This window comes from Leptodactylus fuscus, chromosome 7 (genome assembly GCF_031893055.1).
Source record: "Leptodactylus fuscus isolate aLepFus1 chromosome 7, aLepFus1.hap2, whole genome shotgun sequence".
In the NCBI taxonomy this organism is placed as follows: Eukaryota; Metazoa; Chordata; class Amphibia; order Anura; family Leptodactylidae; genus Leptodactylus; species Leptodactylus fuscus.
The window spans coordinates 92,656,845-92,679,990 of record NC_134271.1 but is presented as its reverse complement, the minus strand read 5'-3'; the positions used below and the strand labels follow the sequence as shown (position 1 = coordinate 92,679,990).

Sequence of the window (23,146 nt, the reverse complement as noted above, 5' to 3'; positions counted from 1 at the left end):
AGCTACAGCGAGCCGGAGGGACAAACTTTCTGCAGCGTCCGGCGGCTATCTAGTAGCATTCATTGCTCAAGATTTACGGTGAGGCCTATTACAGGGAGAGGGTACGGGGCAGATGTAAGAAGAGCTGGGGGGCAGCACTGGAAGGAAGAGGAGGATGAGGGCATCGATCGATGTACTGCCTACTACACACAAGCACGGCCTCTATCATCGGGCCAGCATCGGCTTAGTCATGTGGCGGGGAGAGGGTACGGGGTAGATGTAAGGAGAGCTGGGGGGCAGCACTGGAAGGAGGAGGAGATGGAGGGGGGGTCATTGATGTACTGGCTACTGGGCACAAGCATCGGGCCAGCAGTCCTCGGATGTCATTGTAATTCCCGCTGCTGAACTGAACTGCTGTCCCGAAAGCTGGTGCTGAAATGCGCTGCTGCTGGCCCGATAACGGAATAGGGTACTATTCCGTTATCGGGCCAGCAGCAGCGCAGTTCAGCAGCAGCTTTCGGGACAGCAGTTCAGCAGCGGGAATTACAATGACATCCGAGGACTGCTGGCCCGATGCTTGTGCCCAGTAACCAGTACATCGATGACCCCCCTCCCCCATCCTTCTCCTCCTGCCAGTGCTGCCCCCCAGCTCTCCTTACATCTTCCCCGTACCCTCTCCCCGCCACACGACTAGGCCTCACCTCAGCGCTAGTACCGAGACCGAAAGGAAAGACACCGGGGCTCAATCCAGGCCCTGACAAGAAACACGCCGACTATAGGAACGGTGAGCTACAGCGAGCCGGAGGGACAAACTTTCTGCAGCGTCCGGCGGCTATCTAGTAGCATTCATTGCTCAAGATTTACGGTGAGGCCTATTACAGGGAGAGGGTACGGGGCAGATGTAAGAAGAGCTGGGGGGCAGCACTGGAAGGAAGAGGAGGATGAGGGCATCGATCGATGTACTGCCTACTACACACAAGCACGGCCTCTATCATCGGGCCAGCATCGGCTTAGTCATGTGGCGGGGAGAGGGTACGGGGTAGATGTAAGGAGAGCTGGGGGGCAGCACTGGAAGGAGGAGGAGATGGAGGGGGGGTCATTGATGTACTGGCTACTGGGCACAAGCATCGGGCCAGCAGTCCTCGGATGTCATTGTAATTCCCGCTGCTGAACTGAACTGCTGTCCCGAAAGCTGGTGCTGAAATGCGCTGCTGCTGGCCCGATAACGGAATAGGGTACTATTCCGTTATCGGGCCAGCAGCAGCGCAGTTCAGCAGCAGCTTTCGGGACAGCAGTTCAGCAGCGGGAATTACAATGACATCCGAGGACTGCTGGCCCGATGCTTGTGCCCAGTAACCAGTACATCGATGACCCCCCTCCCCCATCCTTCTCCTCCTGCCAGTGCTGCCCCCCAGCTCTCCTTACATCTTCCCCGTACCCTCTCCCCGCCACACGACTAGGCCTCACCTCAGCGCTAGTACCGAGACCGAAAGGAAAGACACCGGGGCTCAATCCAGGCCCTGACAAGAAACACGCCGACTATAGGAACGGTGAGCTACAGCGAGCCGGAGGGACAAACTTTCTGCAGCGTCCGGCGGCTATCTAGTAGCATTCATTGCTCAAGATTTACGGTGAGGCCTATTACAGGGAGAGGGTACGGGGCAGATGTAAGAAGAGCTGGGGGGCAGCACTGGAAGGAAGAGGAGGATGAGGGCATCGATCGATGTACTGCCTACTACACACAAGCACGGCCTCTATCATCGGGCCAGCATCGGCTTAGTCATGTGGCGGGGAGAGGGTACGGGGTAGATGTAAGGAGAGCTGGGGGGCAGCACTGGAAGGAGGAGGAGATGGAGGGGGGGTCATTGATGTACTGGCTACTGGGCACAAGCATCGGGCCAGCAGTCCTCGGATGTCATTGTAATTCCCGCTGCTGAACTGAACTGCTGTCCCGAAAGCTGCTGCTGAACTGCGCTGCTGCTGGCCCGATAACGGAATAGTACCCTCCGGTACTATTCCGTTATCGGGCCAGCAGCAGCGCATTTCAGCACCAGCTTTCGGGACAGCAGTTCAGTTCAGCAGCGGGAATGGTACTATTCCGTTATCGGGCCAGCAGCAGCGCAGTTCAGCAGCAGCTTTCGGGACAGCAGTTCAGCAGCGGGAATTACAATGACATCCGAGGACTGCTGGCCCGATGCTTGTGCCCAGTAACCAGTACATCGATGACCCCCCTCCCCCATCCTTCTCCTCCTGCCAGTGCTGCCCCCCAGCTCTCCTTACATCTTCCCCGTACCCTCTCCCCGCCACACGACTAGGCCTCACCTCAGCGCTAGTACCGAGACCGAAAGGAAAGACACCGGGGCTCAATCCAGGCCCTGACAAGAAACACGCCGACTATAGGAACGGTGAGCTACAGCGAGCCGGAGGGACAAACTTTCTGCAGCGTCCGGCGGCTATCTAGTAGCATTCATTGCTCAAGATTTACGGTGAGGCCTATTACAGGGAGAGGGTACGGGGCAGATGTAAGAAGAGCTGGGGGGCAGCACTGGAAGGAAGAGGAGGATGAGGGCATCGATCGATGTACTGCCTACTACACACAAGCACGGCCTCTATCATCGGGCCAGCATCGGCTTAGTCATGTGGCGGGGAGAGGGTACGGGGTAGATGTAAGGAGAGCTGGGGGGCAGCACTGGAAGGAGGAGGAGATGGAGGGGGGGTCATTGATGTACTGGCTACTGGGCACAAGCATCGGGCCAGCAGTCCTCGGATGTCATTGTAATTCCCGCTGCTGAACTGAACTGCTGTCCCGAAAGCTGGTGCTGAAATGCGCTGCTGCTGGCCCGATAACGGAATAGTACCGTCTCCTGTTCTCCCTGTTCCTCATAAATACGGATTCCTGCCTTCTATCTATACAATTCAATGTGTCAGGATTCTGCTGGAAGGATTGTCTTTCTAAACAATAAACTAATGAATGTTAAAGGTCACGTTCTCATAAAGACTTTGTTCTGCCAGATCATTAGTTTAAAGCTGAAATCCCTTCCCAAAACATCCCCCCCCCCCTTCCTCCAATAGCTGCATACAAGGCAATGCTGCCTGCTGAAGATGACCAGAATTCTTTTTCCTTCCTTCCCATTAGTATCGTCCATGTTTACTACAGTAGTCTCCCACCTCTGGCTGTTGCAAAGCTTCAACTCCCACCATGCCCTTTAAAACTTTTCCTAGTTGTCTCATTACATGTTGTTTTCTTCTGTAGTTATGTCTTAATCAAAGTCAGAATTGTGCTGGGTTCTGGAGAGCAACGCTTTGGGGAAGCTTGGATCACAACTAGTGCAAAGCTGTCCGGTCACATGGATGACACCGGTGCAGATAGGCCAGGGTTTGTCTCCGGTTATAGCAAGCAGAAATGTGAACTGTTCTATGGATCTAAAAGGAGCAAACACCTAGTCACAGCCATACATGTTTATAGGGAAAATGTAGGACTACATGCTGGCCATCTAAAGAAATGGTTATTAGGACTGTGAATTCATTTGATTGATTTTGTCAATTCAATTCATTGCAAAGAATTGTGATTCTGATTTTCATGAATCGATGTTAGTCCTGCCCTGGCGTCTGGTATATTCAGTACAGGCTTTCTCCTCCCATTGCAAATCATGATCGACCCTTTCCTTACTATACTAGATAGCTAGGTGGTAGGATGAGGAAGCCCACATCAAATATTTCTAACTTTTTTAAGGTAAAAATTCCCAACCCCACTGACCTATATAATGTATATACAGACTTGGTCATTTTGGTTATGGCTAGATAACAAGAAAATCTTGACAGATATTGATGACTGTATTATTTCTTACCTTTACTAATAGCACTGCTCCTTTTAAAGGCTAAACAAAAGCGAAAAGAGGAAATTCCCCTCTTGATACACCAGCTTGGGGGTCATGAGCTTGGAACTCTTCTATGTCATTGTGGGGTGTCAGGACTATTAAATATTTCACTCTGAGTAATGTCTTTTCTTTTAGGGTGACATCACCTCCATTCCAGAACTTACAGACAACTTAAAGATCTTCAAGTGAGTACTCAGTTCTTACACCAGTCACCGTAATTTATGGTCACGCCCAGTACTCCAGAGGATCATCCCCCAGTATCCACTGACTTGTATATTATTTTTGAGCCTCAGACTGGACAGTCACTTTAACGCATTCTTGCCAAGTCTCCTGGAATGTCTGGGTGGCTCCCAAAATAAGGTGAGACCTCCTGTACTTCCTGAAGAGATGGCAAATCTCCTGAGCCCAGGCGACTCTTTGTGAATTAGACACAGTATATTTTGGTCATCTCACAACAAGGGAAGTGGCCAGCACACTTTCCTACTTCTTGCCACGAGACCATGCCCCTTGTAGTGACGAGTTGTGGCCACGCCTTGACATGGTGCTCTAATGTTGACAAATTTGCATTGACTGTGAATGCAGGAGTTTTAAAGCTCTGTATTAGAAAAGCTTCAGCTGCTATAAAATTGTATCTAGAAATTTAGACTTTGTTCACATCTGTCAATCTGTTGCACAATTGTCACCAAGACTAGATTCACATTGACTTATAATGGGGTCTGTCAAGTTCCATTGCAGTGTCTGTCATTTGGACTGGAAAATAGATACATGGTTCCCATCAAATATTAAGGAATTCGTGACCGTCCTAATGGAGACTCTGTCAGATGTGAACCCAAATCATTGTACATGTTTCATCTACCCAGAATGGATATAACATCTTTGCCTTTCTAATATAAGGTTTATGATCTTGATGTATTTTCCACTGGCTCTGTATGTGGGAAGGAAATATAAATTGGGAAATAAAAGTGACACCTTTGCTGGCCACGTCTATGTAAAAGACTAGAAATTGGTCCACTGCCCATGTCTTGTTTGTGCTCTTATAAAAACCTGTTCCGCGGGCTGTTGGCACGTCAAAAATGACACGATATTGGTCTTCATGATCTCTCCAAGTGCTATTTGTGTTCCAGGCACAAGAGATTCTTAAAGGTCAGGACACTGGAGACCTCTAGGGCATAGGGAGGTACAATAGCAGAGCTGTCAGAATATGGGGTGGCAGTAACCCAATCTGCTTTTTCATTGCAACTCCTGAAATGTCAAGCTCCAGCGGCACCACTTCCAAAATCTGCTCTATTTATAGGACAATCTTCATTAACTCCCAATCTCTTTCTCTGCTTATCCAATTGAAGTTTGGAAGGATTCCAGAGCTGCCTGGGCAGAATCCTAACAAAGGCCTCAATGCTGAACACATGGCCATCGAAGCGGAGGGATGATCTCCTTTTAATTTATTACAGAAATAAAAACAAACCTAGGAGTGCATGAAATCCACATTGTTTTGTTTAAAAAAAAAAAAAAAAAAAAAAATTTAAAGAATTCTGCCAAAAACATTCTCTTGAAGATCCAATTTCCATTTGGTGGGCGGCATTGGAAACAATATTCTTGTGCTACCTTTAAATCTTTTTAAGGCCGGGGCCCCGCGGGATGGAAACGCCGTTAGAAAAATTGTGGTGTTTTACACTAAGGGCAAAGTGGATGGGTAAAACCGGTGCAGTCAATTATATCTACAGAAGCGTCAGTTTCCCCACAGGTGTAATTGTAATAGAAAGTCCGTGCAGGAAAACTCCGCGAACTTTCTGTCTGACGCGCTGCTGGAAGAACCGCGATGTGTTGCCGCCGTGGTTTTTTCCCCACAGTGCTTTTTTTTCTGAGGCACATCCCGTGGGGCTTTAGCCTATAGGAGTTTTCAGGGATGATACACAGAAAATAGGTGTACACAGTACTAGTCATTGTACTATGTATGAAAAAAATAATCCTTTAAGCTGTGTGTTTTCAAGCACTCAATAGATACCTTGTTTACTTACTGACTAGTGATAAAAATCTGCTCTGGCCTTATGATGATGTATGTAATAAAACATGCACAGCTCTTAAGAGCCAATTTTCAGAGCGCCGACCATATACATGTATACAGAAGGACCTTTCACACATGCCTCTTTATTTATATAGTAAAGGTCACATGACAGGTGCAGGACCTTTACAGTGAATCGTTCAGCATGGTGCCTAAAAGGTCACATAATCTTTGTTCCACTCCATCACATAGAAGGCCCTGCAGCATGTATAATAAATACCATCTGACTAGATCATCTGATATTTTGCTAAATTGGACCCTGAGAAATTGGGACATGTACCGTTAGAAGTAGATCCACTGCTGATGACCATCTTGTGATTGCTTACTCATGAAATAAACAAAAGATGTTAAAGGGAAAAAAAACTTAATTCTGTTTTTGTTTTCTTAACACAATAGACCCAAGAAACTGACTCTTAAAGGCTACAAGCAGTATTGGTGCACATTCAAAGACACTTCCATATCCTGTTACAAGAGTAAAGAAGAAGCTAACGGAACCCCTGCACACCAGATGAACCTGAGAGGTAAATATGAGACAATAGGGGTCAGTATTCTGTAAGTTATAGAATACTACATATATATATATATATATATATATATATATGTAGCTACCTTCTTATTTTTATGTGGGGACATATTATACAATACCACACCCTACATACAAGTTATTTCTGTACATAGGTGGCAGTATTATAGTAGTTCTACTCTTGTTTATTGTAGTTAGTGCTAGTGCAGTACGCATACTGTGATGTATTAATAAACTAGAAAATAAATCAAGCATTCTGTAACTTTTTTGGTCTGGGTGGATGGGCATTTTTTTTTTTCTTTAGTAAACACCCTGTGTTATTCAGCAAGGTGTTAAATATAAAATATTCTGGAGCTCTGAGTGTAAGTTACATTGTACAGTCACCAGTTCCCCTGTATAGCTGTACAGTAAACATTCTAGCTGCCAAATGATGTCAGGCCACAGTCATGACATATGGCGCCAAGAATACCTTTTTGGTACATTGACCTGCTCTAAAAGCCAGTGACTGAGCTTACTGGAATGTCGGTCCCTCAGTATTGTAACTGGAGCACAGTTCTATCACTCTGAAGATGTGATTCTGTGTGGTAGAGACAGTTGGGTATTGATTTGTATTCTCTGTTTTGTATACAGTCAATGATCCTCTAAGATGTAATTTGTATGATAACCAAGCTTGATCTGTCTTATAATAATCAATTAGATTTGCTTTTCTAACCTTGGAACCTATTAGAAGCTTTCTTAGTTACATCTGGTGGCCAAGGGGAGCAAAGCTCCTTAATAGCTGCCCTGTAACATAGGTGACTGATGGGTTGCATGATATTATTACATATGTCAGCAGATCCAATCCCAACTTCTCCCCCAAACAACAAAGCCGCAGAAATACAAAAAATGTAGAAAGTTAATTTACAAACTGGGCGTAACCATAGGAGGTGCGGAGGTAACAAGTATGACCCAGCACTGGAGTCTCAGAGGGCCTAAACGTAACTTTACAGTATCATAGATGTGCACGGTTCATATTGGCATGCAGCCCAACATTGCCAAGCTTTATTTTTTTGTGTGTTATATATACTTTTGGGCAATGTATCCAAAACTCACAAAAACAATCACTGACTACTTTTTTTTTTTTTGAAAAATAAATAACAAACATAATATGACCTGTATATAGGCTGATGTTAACACATTACCATAAGGCTTGGGCTACATGGCTACTTTGGTTGTGACCCTTGCTGTGTGAGAAAACATTGCCATGATCGTCTCGTTATACCGTCATTAATGTGAGTGAAGAGAGTCCCTTTGCGACCTCAAGACTTGTGACTGCGGCTTCTAGCGGCAAAAAGATTGTGCACAGCTTTTTGTTTTGACCTTGATGGCATGATCATTGTATCTTCACTTAGTCTTAGTTTGGGAGAGGATATTCCTATGTAGACTGACTGTAGCTGCAATTTTCCCTCCTGTCTGGATGTAGGAACCTATTAGGATTAAGTTATGATATGATTTGCATCTTTAGTTAAAACCGGAGCCTTGAGCATTCGGGGGCTGGGATTTTCCTGGGGTGCATCAATTCTTTAAACTAATGAACACTTCAATGCCCTGGACTGGGTTCCCACTTCCTACAATGTATTTTCATATAGTTCTCGTTTCCTTCCATGCTCTCGTGAGCACTACAGGAGAATATGAAGCTGGAATAAGGCTAAACCAATATCCAGATGCAAATAATTATTATGGCATATGTGATGTTCTAGTCCTCAGCCATATTTTAATATGAATGTTCTCTGTGAGAACCTGGGGCAATAAAATGTACCAATTCTTCCTGTTTTCCAGGCTGTGAAGTAACTCCAGATGTTAACATATCTGGCCAGAAGTTTATCATTAAGCTCCTCATACCAGTTGCTGAAGGAATGAACGAAATCTGGCTCCGGTGTGAAAACGTAAGAAATTGCATACGGCGGCATGAATGTTATTGCTAATATGGCAATATCATCAGTTCTACGACCCATCTTGTTATATAATGCCAAGCAGTAACTAGGCAGTGTACAATAAATAGTACTGTTATAAACTTGTAATATCTGTGGTACTGGCGAGCTTTAACAGCTAGGCCGTTGATGGTGCCCTGTTTATTAGCAGCTAGTTTGCCCCACGTAGGATTTACACCCCTAAGGTTGAATCTCTGTTTCAGGAGCAATTTACTTGCATGTCCCAAATTTTATCCTCTAGTATTGGGATTAGGGTGGCCATGCCTGTAAGCTTTGATTCCAGTCAAAACCCTAAGTCTTACCATATAATAATATGCAGAAATTGGTCAACTTGCTGTTCGTCCAGATTGCTTTGACGCTTAATGTTGAGGTTTAGTCCATGACTTTAAAAAGGACCTTTCATGTCCTCTAACACAGGGCATGCCCATTACAGAAAAATTGGTGCCTTTAGTTTGTCAGGGAGTGGTCTCTACAGTCCAGCATCATCGCTGGGCAGTGGCGGATCCCCTTTCATAGTACAAGGGAACACAAGTCTGCTGTCTGGATATTTTTCACTGCACATATATATATATTCTCACTTAATAGTAAATCTGAGTCTAAGCCTGCACCTTATGTTGACCTATAGAGACTGCCTGCTATTAGCTACTTTTATAAGGTAGAATTAAACCCTTCTTATCCTTAACCCTGCAGGAGAAGCAGTATGCTCACTGGATGGCAGCATGTAGATTGGCATCCAAGGGCAAGACCATGGCGGACAGTTCTTACAACCTAGAAGTGCAGAATATCTTGTCTTTCCTGAAAATGCAACATTTGAACCCTGACCCACAGTTCATTCCAGACCAAGTCAACTCTGACATCAACCCAGAGTGTGTTGTATCACCCCGGTATTTGAAGAAGTACAAGAACAAGCAGGTAATGGATGTGTTGACGTGATTTGAACACCATTGCCTGCCTTGCTTCGGGCACAAGGTTCAGGGCATTTATGCATTGGTTATAGGATTTAGTAGCTACAAGCAGCAGTTTGACAAATGGCAGTGCAAAGGGTTAATGACACAGTTGCTACATCCGGGAAGTGGCTTTTGGTTGTGGTCCCAGAGGTCAGATGGGACGTTTCTGTCCCACAGAATCTCATGACAGCAGGCTGCAGCATAAAGCAGGATGTGCTGTGCCAGGGGAATGCGTGGAATGCTTATACACATATCAGCTGGCTGCTTGGCACTGAGACATTTAGGACATTGGTTAATAGTCTTGCAATTTATCATTTAAAATTTTACTAAAATTGAGAACAGAAATATATCTATATATAGAAATGGAGCCATATGTTGTGGGATGGTCAGTCAAGCGTCACTCTTTTGTGGTTGCTAGTGTCTTGCTATATAGCGAGGTTTAATGACCACTATGGTAAATGGTTGTTCTGTTCCTCACCCACTAATACCTGCTTTTGGATCCCTTGGCATGGGGCTGTGAAATGTCTGAACTACTGAACTAAGGCACTCATAACGGCGGTGCCCACGTGTTCTGCCACTGTGGCACAACCCCCTCTTCCATCTGTAGCTCTCAGCTCTCACTTTGCTTGCGTTCACTTTTTTGCTTTTGGTTTGTTTTTTGTTTTTTTTGTGGCTCTTTGATAACTGCAGAACCTTTTTCTTTAGCTCATCCGTATTTACTCTTTTTGTTTTATCTTCCTCCTTATCCTATTATTTTCCATTTCTCGACATTGCCACCTGCAGCCAGGCTATGTAAGAGACTTGGTAAGTTCCAAGCTTAAGGAGTCATGTGTTTAGATGGCAAATTTCCCATGTCATGCTGATTTTATTTTTCTTTCCTTTTTAAAGATTGCTTAAATTTTAGATTTTCTGCTATTTATTATGATATATACACACACACACACACACGCATACATAACCGCACTTGGTTACTTTTTGTGACAGACATGACACGGACTTCTCATTTAGTAGTGGGAGTAGAATCTGATCCATTTTCTTCAATCTTTTTGAGAATGTGGGTTCAATGTTTTCTAGAAAATAACTGAATAGTTCAGGTAAATAGAAGATAAGGGAAGCTTTCCCATGCTTTCCTTCCATCCCCAATCTCCTCTTTATCAGCGTGGGTGTTTTTTTTTTTTTTGTTTTTTTTTTTAAACATAGAACCTGTCCACAGAACTCTACAGAGAAGGGAGGGGGAAGAGGGCTGTTATTTGATTTATCGTCTCATTCTGTGCACTGGTAGCAAAGCAGTAATAAAAGAGCTCCTTGAATTAAAGAATAGCAAAGTTTACTAGCAGCAGCCGCCTTTTCTTTTCCTTGTCCTCAGACTAATATGTAAAAAGTAATTCTACTTGATAAATGGAAACTTATTTCCTAAATGATATATTACAACGTGTCTTATATTCACATGTATTATTCATTTATGAACAGATAGAGAGAAACAGACACTGGATTGCACACAAGTTTAGGCTTTTCACTTGTAGCGCATACACTGCCTTTGCAGAGGCACAGAATAAACAAAACCCTTCTTGGCTGAGACACTAACTTAAACGTAAGGAAACTTTTCCCTGACTATACAGGAGACTGGCTATCAATCTTCCACCTTGGCAACAGCAACGGGTGGCACAGTACCTGCTTTGGAGGTCCAGTCTGGACAGGTCAGCTCTGTCTGTGTGTGAGGACTAGGAGTGTGGCACCACACTGACTATTATCAGGCCTTGATTAGTCAGCTGACCTCCCTGGTTTGGTCTTTTACCAAACACCCTTTAGCTGCCTGGCTGGGACATACCTGTCTTCCCAGACCACAACCTTCACTCTCTCAATATATATATATATATATATATATATATATATATATATATATAATTGGAGGTGCACTATATAGTTACAAGAATGTCTAGGGTTTCTCTAGAGAGTATGTGGCAATATAAGCAAAGCTCCTTAGAGAAACTGAAATATTCAATAGTGTCCTTGTTCTGTTTCAGTAGAACGCAGCTGAAAATCCATGTATATGCTAGATAGCAATTCTGATAGTAGCATTATATAAGGAAATCACTACTTGTCTATTATTTTGGAACCTTAGTGGTGCTTTCACACTTACATTGTTTAATCCAATCTTCTAATCCGTCATTGGAACAAAAGAACCGATTAAACAATAAAGTTGGATCCGTTCTTTGGTGGACATCAGCGGATCTGAATGGATCCAGTGGGTATCGGGGTTCCCCATCTCCCCGGTTCCCACCCCCTGACATTAACAGGACCTTTTCATCCCCATTCTTTAGATGGACTCTGTGCTGGAGGCTTCGAGCAGAGACTTTGAGGCAGATGTGAACATAACCTTATTCTAACTTGGGACTATGCTTTCATCTTATTGATTGCACTGTAAACTCCTAAATAGTGCTAGTTAGTGCTAGTTTATTAACAGGATAGTATAAACTGAGTATTACACTAGCTGTAGATAATAGTGGCAATTACAACATGCCCTTCATGCCCCGGACTCCTAAGCTTCACTTCAGCCGCTCAGCACTGGAATGCTTGTCATCTGCTAGTAAAAGGAAGGATGTAATGATCCGATTATGTGATTGGAATGTGCTTAGTAGTCGCCCGTATTCACAGAGTAGTAACTAAGTCCAGAAGTATCTGGAATGATGGGAGTTGGTCACTGAAGCTGGCCCCTGGCCTGATAGTATCCCAACATCTAAAGGGACAGCACCTACAATACTGGTCACTTCAGTTATACAAGAGTGAATAGTAAAACATTATCTTATAATTTGTGTCTGACTTTTTACTCTTCTTCACTGACCTAGGTGTAGAGTGCAGAAGTTGTAGTCATGTTGGTTACCTGGTGGGGCAGGGGACTTCAAGGGCCCCTCTTCTATATAACAAGACCACTACCACTATGGTTGACTTGCATTTGGGCTCAGGGCTTCTAAACTTTCTATGTTGTAAAGCTACATGTTGAAGCAAGCTATGACAGACTGCTGGCACTTGTAGTTGAACATCAGTAGCAGAGCCATAAAAACAGTGCTTTACATTGGGATGTTGAGGATCTGACGACCTGTTCTGTAATAGGGGAACACATTATGCTAGTCACAAGTCATTGATACAGTGTATACAGAATAGAGGAGACTTTTTTTTTTTGTGGATTCAATCTTTCACTCTAGTAATAAGTTCTGTTAGTCTCGGTGCCTGAATTGATATTTAAGCTCTGCACTGTCAGGTGGGTGGTGCTAGACAGGAGTGGGAAAGGGGGTATGATTTAGAGCTCCATTCAGAGGCAGCCATTGTCAGAGCTCCGTCTCAGCCCTTGTCTGCTCCTGCCTGACTCCGCCCTCCCTTGACAGCTAAAGGGATTCTATCATTGGCTATAGTGATTTTAGTGATTAACCTGCTTTTATTGATATAGGTGCCCTCTGGAAGTCTCTGTGATGCTCTCTGAGCACTGTCTGATCTGTGTATACAGCGGGGAGGTGAGAGCAGGGAAGGCTGATAACTCTTCAGCAGCAGCCTTCCCTGCCCTCACCTCCCCCCTGTTTACACAGATCACACAGTGCTCAGAGAGCATCACAGAGACTTCCAGAGTGCACCCTGGAGGCTAAGCATATCAATAAAAGCAGAATAATTCAAAAACAAGGATTGCTAAACAGGTACATCTGGAATAACCTTTCTAAAGGCTATGCAAATATATGCTTAGTTAAAAATCACTATAGCCAATAATGGAATCCCTTTAATATAAGGCACCACCTGCTGTATTCATGTCAAACCAGGTGGGTTAGGATTGCATTTAGGCATAGTCTCTCCTTGGACGAAGCAGCACTTACCAGGGTAAAGGGTGTACTAGTTCTGATTTGCTGGCAGGTTTAAATGCACAACTATCACTCCCAGAGTCACCTTGCACCTTATTTTGGTCCCTCCGTTTTAGACTCAAACTCGTCAGGCTAAGGCCCCATGGGCCTGAAATGCTGCGCTAAAGCACTGCGGGAACAACTGCGGCGTGAACGCAACGCGGTTCTTCTCGCAGCGCTTTGAACAGAAAGTTCACAGAATTTTCCTCCGCACCACGAATTCCCCCCCAAAGTGAGCATGGGATTTTCATGAATCCCATACACTTTGCAGGTACTGTAAAATACTGTGACTTTTCCTGTGGCGTTTATTGCCATGAGCCCGTGGGGCCCTGGCCAGTACCTGTGTTTTTGCTGCTGTTTTTCTCTTCCCTACTCACCCCTTTCCCCTCCTCTATCTATACACTGTTCTAGACATAATCTGATGCATGTGACCTACAGTCTGAATAATCTGCTATATACATATCAAGAGAGTGCAAGTCAGTGTGTGTTTTGTTTTTATATTTAAAGTCCTTAGAAGAGAGATACAAATTCTTTCATGTGTATCTGTTAAGGGAATCTGTTTTTCTATTTTTCTGACCCTCAGATCAGAGTGTCAGAAAAATGTACAAGGTTTGCTGCCTGTGCATATAAAAAATATTGATCTCATTCACTAATGGCAAGCAGAGGTCTTGCAAATGGTGAGGAATTGATACATAAGATATATCAGACATGTTCTCACTTTAATTTTATTTATAGAGAAACCCCTACATTATCTAGTATCTAGCCTAGAAATTTTTGATGGAAATACTTCTTGGTGTAATGGGTCTTCTTCTTTTATTCAGATTACAGCCCGTATTCTGGAAGCGCATCAGAATGTTGCTCAGATGAGTCTAATAGAAGCCAAGATGCGGTTTATTCAAGCATGGCAGTCATTACCTGAATTTGGCATTACTCACTTTCTTGCCAGGTGGGTGTTAGCGATGACTGGTTTGTTGTGTTGCATTTTGAGAGGTGTGGAACCATCACCAAGCTTTGTATAAAGTCTAATATTGCTCAGCTAGCCAAATACTAATGCAAATTGTTGTCTTATGCAGATTCCAAGGTGGGAAGAAGGAGGAGCTGATAGGCATTGCCTATAATCGACTCATCAGGATGGATGCCAACACTGGAGATGCCATTAAAACATGGAGGTTTAGTAACATGAAGCAGTGGAATGTCAACTGGGAAATCAAGATGGTAAGATAAATGTAACATACAAAAAAATATATTAATAAGGCCAAGCTTACAGGCTTAACTGTCAGGGTGTCCATTTGGAGGGATTTTAAGGTTGTTATTCCCATGTCAGTAAATGTCAATTGAAACCAGTGACTGAATACCAGGAGTGCTGTATGTTTACTTCTGTTATGACTTAAAGAGGACCTTTCACCATTTTGCCCACAGGCAGTTCTATATACTGCCGGAAAGCTGACAGTGCGCTGAGTTCAGCGCACTGTCGGCTTTCCCGATGTGGGCCCGGTGTGAAGAGCTTACGGTCCCGGTACCGTAGCTCTTCTATGGTCAGAAGGGCGTTTCTGACACTCAGTCAGAGACGTCCTTCTTCACAGCACAGCCAATCGCACTGTGCTGTGAGAGCTGCGAGGAACGCCCCCTCCCTCTGCTCGCAGTACTCGTCCATAGACTAGCATTATCAGGGAGGGAGGGGGGAGTTCCTCCCGGCACAGCGCGATTGGCTGTGCTGTGAAGAAGGACGTCTCTGACTTGAGTGTCAGAAACGCCCTTCTGACCATAGAAGAGCTACGGTACCGGACCGTAAGCTCTTCACACCGGGCACAGATCGGGAAAGCCGACAGTGTGCTGAACTCAGCGCACTGTCAGCTTTCCGGCAGTATATAGAACTGCCTGTGGGCAAAATGGTGAAAGGGCCTCTTTTAGGACAGATACAGTCACTATTACAGGTCCAGAAAATCTCCTTAAAGGGTAGTCGTGTGGAATACAAAATGGTGCTTCCACAAACAACCAGTTATTTTACACTGCCACTGGGTCACCATGGGTAAGGCTAGCTTTACATGGCATACTTTGCTGATTTTAATCCTGATTGGGTGTACTAATCCTTCAATCTCTATGGTAGACTTCTTCTTGCCCACCAGCTTCCATACCATGACTGGTTAAGACAAGCAACCTCTGGATCATTTGTTGCAAATGGTGACCAATAACTCAGCTTCAAAGTCTGCAACTACTCCCCTCCACCCTTACTTTGACACGGGGACATGGGGTGGATGGGGCCACTGACCCTCTTTAGATCATCATTCAGCCAGAATACAGGAGTAAATGATGCCTAAAATCTATGCCATCTGTAAGCTGGCATGTTTGGCTAAGGCCCCACTTTGCGGAAACGCAGCTTTTTTTGTTGCAGATTTTGCTGCGTTTCTTGAGCCAAAACCAGAAATGCATTAAAGAGGACCTTTCATCAGATTGGGCACAGGCAGTTCTATATACTGCTGGAAAGCTGACAGTGCGCTGAAATTCAGCGCACTGTCGGCTTTCCCAATCTGTGCCCCGGGTAAAGCGCTATCGGTCCCGGTAACGTAGCGCTTTACAGTCAGAAGGGTGTTTCTGACAGTTAGCCAGGGCATGTTTCTGACGCCCTTCTGTCCAGCAGCGCCTATCGCTCTGTACTGTGGAGCGGGGAGGAACGCCCCCTCCCTCTGCTCACACAGCTCATCCATAGACGAGTATTATCAGGAGAGTACGAGTATTTCGAATACCGTAGTATTCAATCAAATACCTACTCAATCGAATACTACTCGCTCATCTCTACATCTTGGCAATCCTGTTTGGCTTGTTAGAAAATGGTTAGTGCTTATGATGTGACACCAAATACCAAAAATGTGCACAAAGATTTGCTTTGTGCTTGCCCAGTAGAGGTAAAACAGGTGGGAATGGGTGGTCTTTGGATAAGGGGTTGTTTTCTTTCCTTGACTTTGTTTTGTGGAGATTTCCAAAAAACAGCCAATAATAGAAGCCTATTTATCCCCATAGGTAACAGTGGAATTTGCAGATGAGATGAGGCTCTCCTTCATATGCACAGAGGTGGATTGTAAAGTCGTTCATGAATTTATTGGGGGATACATCTTCCTGTCCACGCGGGCCAAGGACCAGAACGAAAGTCTTGATGAAGAGATGTTTTTTAAACTCACAAGTGGATGGGTGTGAGACCTTTGTGTTTGCCCACCGCGCTCCTCCCAGATTACCTGAGTTTTTTTTCTATTTTTATTTCTTTTTTTTTTTTTTTTTTCCTAAGTATGCTGCTTAAGAAAAAAATGAAATAAACATAAGCTTGAAATGTATCCACCCTATGAGAGCTCTGCATTTAACAAGCTGTGGGCACTAACCAAAGCACTTGTATACTACAGTATGTACCATCTGCTGTTTACAAAATGGCAGAAATTGAGAATTTTATTTTTTTTTATCAGTCGTATTTCTGCCACTGGTTGAGGGGCCCAATGGCGAACATAGGATGAAGAAAATTCAAGAATATAAAGCCATTAACTAGACGACTATCAAGGGCTTAGACTATTACACAATAATCAGGTCTGCTGCATGTATTTTTATATTTTCGTTCCCAAAAAGTTCACCTTGTGGGGTTTTTCACCCTTTTGATGAAACTTTTTTTTAGCTTGTAACTTTTGACATATTAGGTCAATCCTGGTCAAATTTTTTGTGCTTTTTCAAGAACACTATGGCCTTTTAAGGCAAAAGCTATTAATACAGGGCACCTGGAGCATACCTTAGAGATTGCAGCCATTTTGTGGCCCAATTCAGGGGCCACCTAAGTTCAGGGTAACCTAATGAGATAGTTAGCGTTTTGTTGACGAAATAGATGCCAATATCTTGCCTCAGAATTGTTTTTGTGATGTTATATATTGGGTATTTGGCTGCTTCACTATGTATGTGGCTGTTGGTACATCACGTTCAGTTACATTTCCCTGTATGTTTCCTTTAGCTTTCTGTCTACACCGTATAGTATTAAATTGAAAATGTAGTGTTCACCAGCGTCCTCACGTCAAATATGCAATGTTTCATGACTATATGAAGTAAAGGTCGAATGAAGTATATGTTATTTTTTTTTTTTGTGTAACTTATGTAAAAACACAAATTTTATAAAATTGTACAGTGTTTATTTTTTTGTTACCTGCTCACCTATTTTTTTTGTTGTTGCTTCAGTTATAGTAATCTGCATTTAAGAATGTATTCCTTATTTTAGTATTAAATATATTTCACTGCAACCTAATGTTTTTGTTTATCACTGAAGTATAGATGAGCCCAGTAAATTCAGAGGGGGAAAGGCATAGGTTTTGTATGAGAATAAGACAAAAAAAAAAACCTGCCGTGTAATTGGGAGCTAAATCTAAAATGAAAACCCAAAAATGTACACTTTTTCTTTTCGTTCTATCTGAAAATATAGCTCATTGCTGCTGCGGTGCTAAAGTTTTTGTACTTTCTACATACCTGTCCCTTGTTGACAAGGAAGGCACACTAAAAGTAACATTAACACTAACACTATGGATCTTTATGTCATATCTTTCTGACAAATATAAACCATGTTGCCCATAGCAGAAAGGCCAGAACATAATGGCCAATAGATTTACACATGAAAGAAGTCTATGAGTAATATACAAGGTCCCAAAAAAACGAATATGTTCAACTTCTTGGGAGTACAAACTATAATTAAAGCAAATATTTAATTTTTTTTCTTCTTCAGAAATTTCCATATTTGAGCTGTGCAAGTAGTCATTTACCTTAGTGGATTATTATGGTTTATAAGTTTCCTGGAAAATTTTTAAGAACATGGTGGCAACTGTAGACTTTTACCTACAGATGTCTTTCTTAGGTCTTGTGTATAAGATTAGAAAAATATGGCTGCTTTATTCCCAGAAACTGTGCCACAAGGTTCGAAGATCGTGCCTGGTATTGCAGCATAGATCCACTGAAGTAAGTGAGGCTGAGCCGCAATAACACACACAACCTGGCGACATTGGTGGCGTCATTATTGAAAGAAATACGCCATGTTTTTCTAATCCCTATGAAACTAGTATAAAATTCCATATATTTCATGAAGCTCTCCTGGGCACCTCTATTTGTGTTGGGATTTTTCGTTTTTGAGAGTGTTATTTTGCAATTGTTCAGTGCAAAGTGCTGCATGAGACACCTCAGACATACGACATAGTAAAGTATTGTGTTCAGACATGCTATATTATGATTTAAAACTATGTATAAATGCTTTTTATTTTAAATAAAAGATAACATTTTATTTAAAGCCTGGTGTTTTCTTTTATATTAAAAGGATAAGACTAAAGATAAATAGCATCTTTGTTCCAGAAACCATATTGCTCTTGCCCATGGGATATGTTTGGCATTAAGACTCTGCTCTGTTGGGGGCTAAGGTACATATGGACTTTTCATTGCAATTTTTTATGGTACAAGTCGGACCGCAAGTTTAATGAGCTAACAGCATCAAGAGATCCATGAAGTTCTTGGTTCATGACTTGAGACCCGTGATAAGATAGGGAATTGGTGCCTCAAAAGAGCACCACACTTGTTCGCAGGTTATATGTGGTGCTGTAGCTCAGCCGTTCTCATTAACTTATAATTCTGAACAACTTGTTTAAGGCCCGGTTCACATCTGTGTTCGGGTTTCCGTTTCAGGGATGCACTTGGGAACCCCCGAATGGAAACCTAATCCGCATATAAAAGCAGTTAACCTTGGGAAACCCACGGACCCCATAGACTAGACTATAATGAGTCTGTGTGGTTTCCGCCCGAAAAAGGACAAAAAATATGGAGAGCAAAGTGCTTGCAGTGCTTTTCTCTCTGTATTTTTCATGCGGAGGGGGGGAACGGAATCTCCAAATGTAGTAAAAGTGCTGGTGAGGACCCTGCGTAAGTCACCCCTAGAAACTGCTCCTGTAGTTTGTGTAGGCTAGGTGACAACCAACATGACTGCCATTATAGCTCTCATTGAGGTTGTCAGACTCCTAAATGATAAGGCTGATCAGTTATGCAATTATACATCAACCTTTCCCTAACACTGGAGGTTCACTACTGGTAAAACTTAGGGGATTGAGGACCCCAGTGAGACCTGTAATGACTGTCTCACTTGAAAAAAAAAAAAACAAAAAAAAACTTTATTTTATATCATTTTGGAGACTTATTACAATGCTCTGCATCTCTGTTTTGCATATGATTAAGTTTTTGTTTTTTTCCCTAAAATAATCCAAAATAATTTGTAAAGGTCACTTCAACAGCCGTCTACGGACACTGCCCACTAATTGCATAGCGCTGACAAAAATAAACACCGCAAAAATCCAGAACTGAGTGAGTCATGAAATTACACTGCGCTTTCAGCTTACAAAGACTTTCCATTTTAGAGACAGAATTCTGACAGCTTCCTTTTCTGGCAAACTATAAAACTATTTGAATATTTCATTTTTTTTTAATTTTTTTTTTATATTCTTAAATTAAGCCCTTTTCCATTTTCTAGAGTCCTATTACAGACTGCAGCCCCCAGATGATTAAGGATAGGGGTCATCTGCCCACTTACCCTAAATCTCATATACACCATCTCTCCCAGAATGTCTCGGAGTCAAGTCTCCTGGGTGATGCCTCCTAACAAAATATTCACCTCTTCTCACACTTGCCTACATAATGTGCGCCATCACCGACAATGTCCCGGTGGGTGAAATTATTCTGGGGCTGGACTGGGTTTTGTATTCATTTAAGTAGCCTGCATAGAAATGTGTATTTGTTTAAAGTCTGGTGTAGATTCTGCATTTATACTGCACGTCCAGTTTGAAGTCTGTTCATTTGCTGGGATTGTATTACTTTTTGGCAGTCTGGTATGAGATCTTTATGTATGGGATCTCGTCTGGTATTTCATTGCTTGCATATATATTTAAAGGATAATGAAGGAGGTCATATGCACAACAGATCTAAAATGCCTTCGATTCATGCTACCTAATACATCTCCTCTTGGAATTTTTCCTTTCTCAGAAGTATTTAAGAATTTTCATCTATTGTTTGAAGTGTGGGAAGCAAAAATGTTTATTATCCGTTCCATGAAATAAAATGAGCACACTAAACTCTGGGAAGTCTGTATGATGGGGATGGGTGACCCATGACCTTCATTATGTCACTCACCCCTATTTTCCATGATATTCTGCCTATTATGACAGCTGGCGTACCAGAGGTGGCCCATCCTTAATCCATGGTATTCCTATTACTTTGGATGTTCCAGGATCCTTCTAAGTGCTTCTAATGCATTGTAATACATATTTAGACTGTAGATCTGTGTAGATTTAGATCTTTTCTGATATCTAGAATCTGTGTGTTCTGTATGTATTTGTGTAATGTGTATATATAGACTATAGGCATAAGCAGGTTTAAACCAAGTATAGAAATATGTGCAGCAAATGAAGGTTAATGATGAATTTCCAATAGTTTGAAATCCTTGGCACCATTTATTAACTGTAGGGGGCAGCATTTAGAAAGGTGTTTCAATCCAGCTTTCCTAAGTTGAAGAACGGGGCACTAGGTAAAGCGTCTACCACTTTCCCTAAGCATATTCAATTACTATTACCGAACTACTGAGCACATAACATTGATAAACCGCATACTTATGTTATGTGTCACTTTTGTAGAGTTGGAGAAAAACAACTTTGAAGTGATCTACAAATTAGGTGGGAAGTGCATTGGAGGCGGACCTTCAGCCCAGAGAGCACTGCTCTTACTGCTCAGATAGAATGAGTGATGTCATAGCAGTGGGAGGAGCAACTCCTTCTGTACAGTGGCACAGGCAGCAGATGGTAGGGGTCCGAGCATCAAGAGCAGTGAATTATTAAGCTGAAGGCCCGCCTCTAGTGTACCAAATTCCACATTTAAATGTTGGGGAGGGGGGTTTCTCCCCCCGAAACTAGAAACGTGTAATATGCTTTGTAACACACTGTTGAGTATCGCAGATTTAGTATGCTTGGGAGACCTGTAGGGACTCCATGTGCAGCTGTAGGCTACAAAGCTTCTACAGGAGAATAGCTCCCACAGCATGTGATTGAACACAAAACCATTTTCTCAGAATGGGCCTATATAAATCCATAGGTGCCATATTACAGATCCAGTACAGTCAAGTGCATGAATCATGAAGCACAGCTCTGTTTTGGAGCAGAAGCTAAAAGGTTAACTGCACACTTTGAGTCATTGTACGGCTGCAGGCCTCCGCTCACATTACTGCTTTCTACCATTCACAGAGTAATCTGCAGCTTCCTGCGCACACTGCATTAGACCAAATGATGACTGTCAGTGTGATGGATGTACTCTGGAAAATGGATATACAGGAGGAACATCCTGTGCGCCCATCACCTCCAGACCTGCACTTCAATTATACTGAGGATGAAACAGATACAGCAGCGCTGTCTCCTCCTCGCAGATGTGGCTCATATTCTAGCCATATCATTTGGGTGCAAGGATTAGACATAGAAGCAGGGCCACACTTGTCTTCAACTTGTGTCCAACATGGCAGCTCAGCATCATTAAAATGAGATGGTTTTTCCCCAACCTTTTCAGACTTTGGGCACCCCCTGGGAAAAAAAATTCTCAGAACACTCCTACCAAATACACTCCTACCAAGACACAAAAAAATGCAGCTGGGATGTTCTTAGCACAGTTTTTGAATATACAGCTGAAACAGGGGAAATACATTTTTCATTTAGAAAATGTCACAAAAAAACTGCACAATGTAAATTTATCCTTAGAATTACACTACCCTGTGCTCTCCACCCACCTACACCCACCCAGCACATATAACCAGTCATCTTTTACCATCACCAGAGGACCCTAGGCACCTAATAATGTTCCCCAATGGCCCCAGGCAAGAAATAATGCTTCTCAGTGGCTCCCAAACTAGAAATAATGCTCCCCAATGGCCCTAAGCAGGTAATAATGCTCCACAGACAAGAAGTAATGTTCCTCATTAGCACCCAGCATTGTCCCACTGCCCCCCCCCCCCCAGCTCAATCTCCTGGTCTTGCTGCAAATCAATGCAGCAGGTCTGTAATAGCAGCGGACATCACTAGTAGATGCCTAAATGGTGGAGCAGGAAGCTGAAGTCTTCCTATTCACCATTGTAGTCAACTATATTGGTATCCTAAAGATGATATAGTTGAATGATGAGTGGCAGCCATCTTCCTACCAGAGTGTTGCCGTAACCCAGGAGGTTTTCTGCGGCACAGTGATTGGAAATTGCCATTGTAGTGTAATGGTATAACCTCAGGTGGTGTAAATAGTGCAGCAGAGAGTCATACCATTACCACATCACTGTAGAACAATACGTACAAGTAATACATTTCAAGATCCACAACTTTTTTTTTATCTCCATCTCCACAGGTGTATAAGGGATTTTTTTTTTTGTGGAAGACGTACTTTTAATGGCACCATTTTGGAATGGAAAATGAAGTTCTGCAATTTTTCTTTTTTCCTCATAGTGTCCATCATGCAGTATAAATGACATTGTAAAGGAATTTTCTGAGACCGAACCCCTGACAGATCCTACAACAATGACACTAATTTCCATCAAGTTTTATGGATGTCTAATATTAACCGAGATCCATAGCAAACAATAAAGAGGACGATGCTTGCGTCTCAAGGACAGCATTCCCTAAAAGGTCACATAAAGCAGACAGCCCCTCTAAATAATACTGTGCCCGTATTACGAGACATTGTCTGTTTGGCATTCCTAGAATAAACTTTTTGTCGTTGTCCCAGGCTTTACGAATGTTGTATGCCATTTGTATAAAGAACATCAATGTTGTGTTACTCATACTGACATTTCAGTCTGATCCTGGGATCTTGGAGGTGACAATGTGTCTAGTTTCCAGT

The 23,146-nt window shown here is 42.9% G+C and overlaps 1 protein-coding gene across 4 annotated transcripts in view; it reads left to right on the top strand.

Moving 5' to 3' along the window:
- The window catches only part of FERMT2 (FERM domain containing kindlin 2), a 64,215-nt gene extending 45,679 nt beyond the window's left edge, over nt 1-18,536 (top strand). For 2 of the 4 annotated variants that reach the window (XM_075282528.1, XM_075282526.1), the window contains 8 exons: nt 3,993-4,042; nt 6,313-6,437; nt 8,258-8,364; nt 9,100-9,321; nt 10,140-10,160; nt 14,062-14,186; nt 14,314-14,455; nt 16,259-18,536. In XM_075282528.1, the coding sequence (XP_075138629.1) occupies nt 3,993-4,042; nt 6,313-6,437; nt 8,258-8,364; nt 9,100-9,321; nt 10,140-10,160; nt 14,062-14,186; nt 14,314-14,455; nt 16,259-16,432 (966 nt within the window). In that variant the 3' untranslated portion in view covers nt 16,433-18,536. The remainder of the gene's footprint in view (nt 1-3,992; nt 4,043-6,312; nt 6,438-8,257; nt 8,365-9,099; nt 9,322-10,139; nt 10,161-14,061; nt 14,187-14,313; nt 14,456-16,258) is intronic. The other 2 variants (XM_075282529.1, XM_075282527.1) reach the window with 1 other exon arrangement.
- Nucleotides 18,537-23,146: the final 4,610 nt, after the last annotated feature.